This window comes from Poecilia reticulata, linkage group LG9, assembly GCF_000633615.1.
Source record: "Poecilia reticulata strain Guanapo linkage group LG9, Guppy_female_1.0+MT, whole genome shotgun sequence".
Taxonomy (NCBI): Eukaryota; Metazoa; Chordata; class Actinopteri; order Cyprinodontiformes; family Poeciliidae; genus Poecilia; species Poecilia reticulata.
The window spans coordinates 12,340,245-12,350,624 of record NC_024339.1 but is presented as its reverse complement, the minus strand read 5'-3'; the positions used below and the strand labels follow the sequence as shown (position 1 = coordinate 12,350,624).

Sequence of the window (10,380 nt, the reverse complement as noted above, 5' to 3'; positions counted from 1 at the left end):
TGTGTGTGTGTGTGTGTGTGAATGAAGGCGCCGCTGCACATGCAAGACGGCCTCTCTGCGGCTCGTCTACGTTGTTTTGGGGCAAAAGCCGAAGCTTCTGAAGCCTTGAAGGGAGCCGCCCTCCTGGGTCAGCTTGGATTAGGCGTATGTGTGCACAAAGTCCGCCAGGATGGACGCAGGGCTCGGGGCAACATGCTCCCAGTAGGGCTGCTCCCTGCATCAATGAAAGCAGCACGGTGGAAAACAAAAGACTGCAAACGCAGTCAGTTTTTGTGCTCTTATTTTGTTGTTGTTGTTGTTGTTGACATACAGGTGTCACATTTGGATGTTTTTATACCAAAATACATTGAAATTATTACATGTTTATTTCCTGTACATCCATATGAAGTTTTAAAATATACAATTTAAAAATTCACATTTTTCCAACTCCAATTAGGTGAGTTACGAAGGACTAATTTTGATTACATCAACCTTTGTTGGGAATCTAAAATATCACTAGATATTTAGGTTTTTCCCCAAATTCTTAAGCTAAAACAAATGTGAGTTATCAAAACATTTACAGCAAAAGATTAAACCAAAAAGAGGACAGATTCTTGTCTTTTAAAATGATGTTCTTCATTTTAAAAACACAGGCATTTGCACCAGTCTAATCTGGACAATAATAACATAAAGATTTTATTACAGAAACTAAAAAGAATATCAAAACGTATGTACAGAATATTCCCGTTGCTCGCTCGTTTGGCATGAATTACTGCATTAATGCTGTGTAGCATGGAGCTACACAGCTGAGGGGTTTATGAAGCTTAGGTTGCTTTAATAGCAGTTCTCAGATGGTCTGAATTTAGTCATCAATTATTCTGACAGATTAAAAAATTTGACATTCTGCAGATGTTTTTTATTTAAGAGTATTAATACAAAATTAGAAATACATTAAATGATGCAAAGAACCAAATAATTCAGCTTTTTAAATAAGACAACAAACATAACCCTAACCCTAAAATACATATTTTAATGCTAATTTATTTTTGGACAATTTTGGCTTAATTACTACTCTGAATAAGTTGTTTGTTCTGCAATTTGCCTTTTTTTTTTTTGAGTCTGTACAATCCAGTAATCAATGACTGAATTGGTTGACGATTATTTCAATAATTGATTAATCACGATTAATCAGATCGCTTCAGCCCTGGTCTGAATTGTTGGCTTTGATGTATCTTGTCTTCCTCTTAATAATATAATATAATGTATATACTCCATATATATTTCATAGGCTTCCGCTCCACCTCGTTTTCTGGATAATGAACCTCAGTGACGTTCTGGTCATTAAAGTCGATACCTTTGGCGATGTGAGCAGGTGCCAAGTCCTGCTGGAAAATTAAACCAGCGTCTCCATAAAGTTTGTCAGCCAAAGGAAGCATAAAGTGCTTAAAAATTTCCTGTTGTGCAGCTGCGCTCACGTTATACTCAACAAAACACAATAGACCAACACCCAGCAGATGACTTCGCTCCACAAATCATGGAAACTTCACTATGGTGCATAAAAGAAAACATCAGAACTTGTGCAATGCATTTTAATTTTTATCTGTCTCTAACTTTGTCTGTTTGAAAGTATATTGTCTGTTAGTTTCCATGTAGGTTGTGCTGTAGGAAAAGCTCTGAATAACTCTCATTTTCTGTTAACAAGCTTAGTCTCTGTGCACTTCCATCAGCAATTGGATTACGCTGGGAGCGAGTTTCATTACGCGCTGACGGAAACAATGCTGTACGTTTTTATGGATTTGCTCTGTAATGGCTTTGAGTGACATGTCCTTTTGGAGTACTGTGCAATAAGCATGAATTAATATATTTTTGTCACAAGTTAATGTCCAAAACATTACAAGAAAAAGGATCAAGTTTGCGTGCGTAATGTCACATTCAATTAATAGCAGCAGTGTTTTTGGGGGTATTTGTATTTTAAGGATCCTGCTTGTACATTTTGCTAACCTGTAATATTTTTGTGATAAATAAGTACTTTTAACTGCCCTGGATATCCACACCTGATTCATATTTTAGTTGCTGTGATGCTTAAATCTCAAGAGTGGTTTGTGTTGAAGGAAGAATCAGAAAAATGTCAGGAATTGTATAGAGCCTTAATTAGTGTGGCTCTAATTAAGGCTGTTGTAAAAATTAGTTTAGTAATTTAGTAATCTATTGATTATTCTGACTAGTGACCAAATAAAACATTGTTCCTTTCTAGATTAGCTACGTGGGCTAGTAAAAGAAATGTATGAAATAGAAAATGCAAGTAGTCAGTTCCTTCTTTTTTAAGTGCAATAAGATTCAAACATCACTTTTGGTCTCAAATTTGAACGGAGGAAAAAAAAAGTGTTTTAAGTGCAAAAAAATCAATCAAGTTTATTTGTATAGAACATTTTAGCTACATGACAGTTCATAGTGGTTCACATCATTAAAGCATTACCGCCTTTGCATAGCCAACAGCTGTGAAAACCAATAAGACGATACATTTTGTCAAGCATCATCGTTAAAATCATCAATACTCATGAAATGTGTTGGTCACTGTTACATTTAATAATCAGAAAAACAAATGAGAATTGAAACATATCACATTAGCTTTTAAAAATTAAAAAGCTAACTTAAATTGAAGTGTTAATTCTACATTTTATACTTAAGTTTGAAGTAAAAAGATTTTTTTATATATATGTATATGCATGATCTATTTTTTCACATCACTTTTCTTGATTAGCGAGTACCTGTCATGTCTGCTGAATTGTTTCCTTGTACGTGTAAAACCAGCCAGATTCTGCGTTCTGATATCTTCTTGCACTGTTAGGTTAAGTTAGTGGAGGAAAAAAATCTAACATAATTGAATTATCCTGTTTCTCTCGCTAACAGAGTGCACACATTTCCATGATCGATGCTCTCATGATGGCCTACACAGTTGAGATGATCAGCATTGAGAAAGTGGTGGCTTCTGTCAAGCGCTTTTCTACCTTCAGTGCCTCTAAGGAGCTGCCCTTTGACCTTGAGGATGCCATGGTCTTCTGGATCAACAAGGTTCTGACAAACTTTTGAGAGATTAGAAACACAATAGGACCTATTTTACTAGCTGGCAGCTCTCTGAAACATTCTGCTTCTGTTGCATAAATAAACTTCTACAGTTTATTTTTTCAGTATTTAGTTTGTTTTTCCTACTGACCCAAAGTTTAAAAAAGATACACCAATTGGATTAAAATCTGCAAACTTTCAGCTGTAATTCAAAGTTTGAACAATCTGGTTGACTTTAGGATCATCTAAGTTTTTGTTTTGTTTTACAATTTCTGTTTGGGATCAATAAAGTATTTTTGAATTGCTTTGTAGCAATCATAAAGCTGTTTGAATATAAATACAGATTTAAAGTCACTTAATGCCACATGGGAAATTAAAATTTGATATGTTTTCTTTCTGGGTATAAACATCAACAAGTTTTGATTTCTGTTGCAGGTGAACGTGAAAATGAGGGAGATGATGGAAAGGGAACACAAAGTGAAGCATCACCCTCTGGAGTCGCCCAGCCACCAAAAGGTAACACCATTCAGTGTGACTGTACTGAAAGTTATTAACTTTAAGATGAAATTCTTCTCATTTCCGGATCAAGCTGGGAAAAATTGAGGGTTGATTCAAGAAAGCAGCAACTTCCTTTGTTGGCTTTGGGAATGTCTCTTTGTAATGCCGTTTCTGCAGCTCCTTTTTCTCTACTCTGGAAGCAGATCTGATCCTTTTGTTTGTAACCTCTGACTTTTTATTCTCTCTGCTCCTGTTCCTCATATCTCCCTCCTCCTCCTCCTCTTGTCCCTGCAAACTGGATAGTCTCCCTCCAAATGGTATTGGAAACTAGTCCCTGTAAGTTGGATGCCAGCCCCCGCCCATACACCCATTCTTGCCCCTTTAATCCCCCCTTTTTGCACGCATAGTTTTGTGTTGATGTGCGCGCACACTCCACCATGGCTCATTCAAGCTCATTCAGTGGTGCCGTTTGTCACCTGCGCCTCACCAATGGGGGAGAAAGGAGACTTCTTTTCCATTGTGGCTAACATGCCAGACAGGTGTATGGCATTCCAGCCTTTTAAGCGCTCTAAAGTTGCTTCCTTTGCTATGCATTGTCAGGCCATGTGGATTCTCTGTGCGTAAGTGTATGTGGTTATTTGCTTGTACAGTGAGAGTAAAGAGCCATGCTCACACGTCTCCTTTGCTTTGCAGACCCATCCTTGGCTACCACCTCTCACTGATCTGCTTTGTCATCCTCCCACCAGTCTCTATCTCTCTTTCTCTCTCGTTCTCTCCTGCTTTCTCACACTAAGTAAAATGTGCCCACAGCTTTCTCTGACAGTGGCTCTGCTTTGTGTATGTCAGCCTGATGCCATGCCCGAGCTGGCCCACAGCATGCTGGAGCCGCCGGATCTCTACCAAGTGGTACAGTGCGCTGTTCTAATTGGGGGAAGAATTATCTGTAGTGCTGTAAAAAATGTCTTCTCCCTCAGGTTTATTCTGCTTTGTACGTTTTCTTTGTCTAAGCTTCTCTTACATTAAAACCGATTTTAAGACTAGATAGAAATATTGATTATTCTGTGAATCATTTGAACGATTAATCAGATAAATAAATTTAGCATATTCTGTGGAAAAGATGAAAATGAACAAATAGTTCATTTCCATTTTAAAATGGGAAAATATATATATATTTTTTTGCCTAAAATGCAATAACATAACATTCCTCTTGGATCGTTTATAGATTCATTGATTAACTTTTGCATGACCTATTAATAATTAGACAGCAAAAGATGCGTAATGGAAGATTTAGTTTTTGGCAGAATTTGAACTGAGAGAAGCTAAAACTATGTGCCACTTAAAGAGTTCTTGGTAGAACATATTTACAAAGTTTTTTATTTTATTTTTTTTTAATCTTAAATGCAAAATTAAATTTTTTGTACAAATTTGTCTTAATTACTGCTGTGAATGCATCGTTCTTTCAGCAATTGGCCTTTTTTGAGTCTATTTTCCATTTAGTAATCTACCGATTATTAAATTAGTTGGTGTTTATTTCAATAATCCATTAATTACAATTAATCCAGTTAAATGTTTTAACCCTGAGCAGAAGAAATACAAAATGTAGTTTTAAAATGCGGGGGAAAGGGAAGAATCTATCCAAACCAGCTTTGATTGTTTGTAGTTTTTCAGAAATGAGGATAATTTTACACCAGATGTAACGGGATTCACACCTTCCAAAGAGTTTCACTTTTTTCCCATAGTCTTGTGGGAACCATCCGCAACGGGTTTTCTCAAATGTGAAACAGACCTTTGGGTTCTTTTTGGTCTTCTAGTGGATTCAGTTTTTGCCTAATTATGTCACAAACACTGACTTTAATTTAAGCAAACAAGGCCTTCAGTGCTTTAGATGTTCTGGGTTATTTTGTCACTTCCTGGATGAGTTCATGATCAGGCCTTGAATAGTTTTGGTAGAGGAACTCCTCCTCAGATCATTCACCACTTCCACTTTAATTCTATTTTTGTGCTACAGTTTCATATGTGTGTTTTTAGTTGGCTTGGATTACCTTCCCCTCCATTAATAAGTTAAATAATCATTAAACTGCATTTTGTATTTTCTTGGTTTGGCTTTCTCAAGTCTTTCAAAATCTGCTCAGGGTGAAACATGTTGCAAAGCGTTTTTTTACAGCACTGCATTTAGAGCCTTTAGTTTGGTAGTTGGCCTCTCTTATGACCTTAAATGCTTCCTGTAGTTTCATGAAATGGCCTCAAAAAGACCCAGACGTAGAGATTGATTAATGCTTTAGTCGTGTGTGTGTTTAGGTAGATTTTTCTTGTTTGGTTATGTTGTACTGAATGTGAGATGTGTTTACAATAAACCTTTTTTTCTTTAGTATTTGTGGAATTTGTGTTCTCATAGCATTGTCTTTAAGTGTGTATATTATTTGCATTTAATGGTTTGATATAGTGGTCCACTTATTTCAGTTTTCTTTAAAAATCATTATTCAGATTTAAGCTAATACTGATTTTAACTTTTATTATCATTTAAGAAGTTGCTAAATAAAATGACGGTCATTAAATGGTGACTTGTTAACATGAATTACTATGAATAAATGTGTCATAGCTTTGACTTATCAGGGCTGTGGAACAACTCTGAAATCAGGAATGTGTTCATTATTCATTTTATTTACAAGCTGCAGTGTTTAGTGTGTAAATATGTTGTTGTCGTGGTAACAATTTCTGCAGTGCTTTTGTCAAACGACAGTATTTGTTTACAACAATATTAAGTGTCAAAAGATATTCAGCCTGATTGATTAAACCTGACACACACACTGTGTTTCCTGACATGATGACGTTCTTTGTAATGGCAGATGAGGATGAGGTGTAATTCAGAGTGCCACCACAATATATCACCATTGATTAATTTCGCTGAGGTATTTACATTTTTATTTTCAGTGGATTCTGCAGAGATTTTATGGGTGCTGCTTGAATTTAAATAAAGTATTTTCAAGGTTTGGAAAGTGCTTGATTTCTACGTAAAGTCCTTCAAAGCCCTTGATATTCTTTGTGCACAGTTTTGTAAAAAAGGACAAACTAACTTTTGATTAAAATCCTTAATTTGTAAAGCGTGATTAATGGTTGAAACCAGATATTTAAAGATGATATCAGTCTGTCAGAAGTTGAATCTGACCAAACTTTTTTTTTTGTCTTATGTCAGTTGGAATTACAAATATTATTTCTATTTGCTAATGCTAGAAAGTCCTTGAAAATGCTATAATTTCACTGTGGAAAAAGTGTACAAACCCCGAATCTATAAATTTCATGATCTAAGCTTGGTTTTTCAATTTTTTTTAATCTCACAAATTAAAAACTGAACCGACTCGCAACAATTTGATCGACTTTCAGTGCTGAATGCGCTTGCTTCCTCTAAGTGGGCCACTGATTAGCCCAGTTTCCATCCCAGTCAGCTGATCCGTGCAGCGTAGTTTAACTGGGTTTCATCTCTGGCCATCTGCTTCTAAACACCAGAGAGAGGTTGACTTCTCTGCTCTGCTGTTTATGCTACAACTCTTAACACCGTCACCTCCATCTCCTCACAGTAAACCGTCTTCAGGGTTCTCCCCACTGGAACTGATTTATTGTACAATTTGATGTTTTCAGTCAGCAGCAGGCCTGTCACGATAACACATTTTGCTGGACGACAAATTGTCCCAGAAGTTATTAGGATAAACAATAATATTGTTGTTTCTATATCATTTTCAAGTGATGTAATGCAAGAACACATTCTCAAAGATCAATAGACTTTCAGTTCAAATTGGTATTTATCGCTGGAACTGGAAGACATTTTAAATATCCAAAATAAGTTAACAGAACAAACAAAATCTGTGTAAACAAAATTGACCTTCAGACTAATTGAGACCAAAGTACCAGACTGAAGACTTTTGTCATCCAGYTTTTGGTAGAAAGAGAAAAAAGAAAAACGATAATTCATGCAAATGGAAATAATTGAGCTTGTTTTAATTTATCATGCAATTAATTGATCTACTGCTTATTGCGACAGGCCTAGTCAGCAGTGTTAATGTTTTCAAAATACACCATTAAACTGATCAGCTGACGGGTAATGAAGTAAATCCCTCACTCGTTCAAAGTCCTGGGGGGAACCTTGACCTGCTGCCTTCATTAGTTTGAGCATTAACTGAAGGAGAACCTTCAAGGTTAATGTGCTTTGAAGAACGCATTTCAGTATTAATTGGAAAATTGATTTATAGCTGGGGAACCGTGTTGTTGCTTTAGGGATGTTTCATGATGACATTCTTATCCTCATGAAACCCCGTTGGTCTCCCCCTGCTGGTTAGGTCCGGTATCGTCGAGAGCACGCATCAGGTCGCCAGCTGCCCTTCTTCCCGCTGCTGGAAGACCTCATGAGGGATGTTTGTGACGGCGCTGCGCTGCTCACCGTGGTCCACTACTACTGCCCTGATATCATGAAGCTGGAGGGTGAGATGTAGTTCATTCACACACTTTTACACTCTCAAAATCTCTAGCAACATCTTACTAATTATCAGTTGCCTTCAAATAAATGACAATAAACTTCCTCTGAATAAAATGTCATTTTTTAAAGTTTTTTTTTAAATTTAGTTTTTATCTTCATTGTGGTGGTGCTGGAAAAATGTGAAAACTTGCCTTGAAAATGCTTGAAAAGTGAATTATTTTTACAGTGGGAATGTACAAATTCTGTGAATGTAGCATGAATGTGTGTAAGACTATTTTTGTTTTTCGCACACGGCTCACAGTTCCTCTCCTATCGGCGTGACATTTGTAGTCGTCCGGTCACTGAGCTGCATCCCGATCTGACCCGTTCTCTGCCGCCTGTCTGATCAGATATTTGCCTGAAGGAAGTCCCTTCCATCGCTGATAGTCTGTACAACATCCAGCTGCTGAGAGAATTTGCCAGTGAATATCTGAATAAAAGCTGCTATTTGACAATGGAGGACATGCTCTACTCACCGCTTGTTCTCAAGGTAACCACATCTGACAGATTTCAGTTTCTTTCATGGAAATCAAAGTACTCAACTTGTACTGCTCCTTTTAAATGTCACCACTTCTCTCCATTCAAGCATTTCTGATGTGCTTCTAACTCTGTCTGCAGCACAACGTTATGGTGTTTATTGCTGAGCTGTTCTGGTGGTTTGAGACGGTCAAGCCAGAGTTCGTCCAACCCAGAGACCTTCAAGAGTTTAAAGATGGTAAGCATCACAACAAACAAAACCCAAAGCGCATTGTTAGTTGGTTCTTTACTTTTTTCCAAAGTTATTAAGAGCCACTCTGGAAGATCCAACGAGCCACTTGTGGTCCTGCAGGTTGCAGATCGCTTTAATTTCTCCCTTTTTTTCCCCCCATTTAGCTCGAGCCATAGCTCATCCCAAGAGTGCCCGCCCATCAGTGCCCATCTCCAACGCCACCAAGCGCAGCTTTTTGACTAGTCCTGGCGTGGCAGATAACCAGAGCAACCCAGAAGTCTGCAACAGGTACTTCCTGCACCCCGAAGGCTCTGACCCTCTGTAAGTCTCTTCTCGTCTTTTTTACATTCCCTTCACCTCCTTTTTTAGCAGCTGCAGTAAATTCAAACATGGGTCCATATATAGTAGTGTCTGGTGTTCCTTCTCACGTGATCCTGTCATGGTTGTCTAAACCCATTCCAACTGTGTGTTTTCTGTGTTGTCTTGAAATATAATGTGAGGCATTTAGGGCTGCAACTAACGATTATTCTGACTATTATTTAGATTTATTTAAAAAAAAAAAGCACATTATGCACATTTTTCATTTTATTATATTAATCTGTATATAAAACAAATGTAGTTCATTCTTTGAACGAGAAAATAAAAATTTTATTGAATAAAATGCGATAAAATTGCATTCCTTTAGTGTATGCTTGATCATTTTTAGCAAAGGATGCATCTGCAGTTAAAACATTTCTAACATGAAAAGCTTGGCCCTTTCTGCTTGATTTAACATCAGTACAGTGCAGAGCTAATTTTTGTTACAGAATTTGTACCAAGTGAAGTAAACTAAGTAATTTGAGAGGTTCTGGCAAAATTTATATATTATTTGTACAGTTTTGGTTTAATTACGACTTTGAATATGATGCTTTTCGTCAAATAACCTTTTCTATGCATGTGTACTCCAGTTAATTAATCTATTCCTAAATTGCTAAAAATTTCAATCACTATTACAGTTTCAGCCCTAGATGCATAGATTATATTGAAAATGTACTGTTTTTTTGTCTATTTTTTACACTAAGGGTTTTTTAGAAACTTCTCATTGCGTTTGTTTTGCTTGCTCTTAGTAAGGGCGGTCCGGCCTTCAGTCCCTCTCATCCGCTGCTTCCTCTTAGACAGAGGCAACAGAAACAGCAAGGGGACGACGGCGGCAGTAAATACAAGTCTTCACATCTCTTGGAAATGAAGGTTCTGGTTCATTTTCTTGTCCTACTTCATTTTTATTTTTTCCCTCCGTAGGCTTGAGAAACCGTTCGAACTCCCTCAGTCAGATGGACGGACAACAACTCAGAGGCTCTGCTGCAGCGTGGCCCGACAAAAGGCAAAGGTACATGTGAATAAAAACACACTTTTATTCAATCGATGTTGTATTTACAGTGGCTGTAAGTACTCCCAGCCTTTGAACTTGAACACATTTTGTCACGACAACCACAAACGTCTTTTTTTATTGGGATTTTATTTGATAGATCACCACAAAGTAGTGCATACCTTTAAAGTGGAAAGAAACTTGTTGCTATGGTACCCCTAAATAAAATTTGCAACCATGATGTGTTGTGTATAACCAAACCAAACTCCTGAATTACTG

General features: G+C 37.1%; 1 protein-coding gene across 7 annotated transcripts in view; it reads left to right on the top strand.

Annotated features, from left to right (window-relative positions):
- Positions 1 to 10,380, top strand: part of camsap1b (calmodulin regulated spectrin-associated protein 1b) — a 31,910-nt gene that overhangs the window by 11,924 nt on the left and 9,606 nt on the right. For 2 of the 7 annotated variants that reach the window (XM_008417937.2, XM_008417938.2), the window contains exons 4-12: positions 2,890 to 3,051; positions 3,478 to 3,558; positions 4,234 to 4,446; positions 7,872 to 8,013; positions 8,398 to 8,537; positions 8,666 to 8,762; positions 8,921 to 9,077; positions 9,863 to 9,948; positions 10,035 to 10,122. In XM_008417937.2, coding sequence (XP_008416159.1) covers positions 2,890 to 3,051; positions 3,478 to 3,558; positions 4,234 to 4,446; positions 7,872 to 8,013; positions 8,398 to 8,537; positions 8,666 to 8,762; positions 8,921 to 9,077; positions 9,863 to 9,948; positions 10,035 to 10,122 — 1,166 coding nt within the window. Of the gene's footprint in view, positions 1 to 2,889; positions 3,052 to 3,477; positions 3,559 to 3,843; positions 3,877 to 4,233; positions 4,447 to 7,871; positions 8,014 to 8,397; positions 8,538 to 8,665; positions 8,763 to 8,920; positions 9,078 to 9,862; positions 9,949 to 10,034; positions 10,123 to 10,380 lie in introns of all 7 variants that reach the window. The other 5 variants (XM_008417940.2, XM_008417939.2, XM_008417944.2 and 2 more) reach the window with 5 other exon arrangements.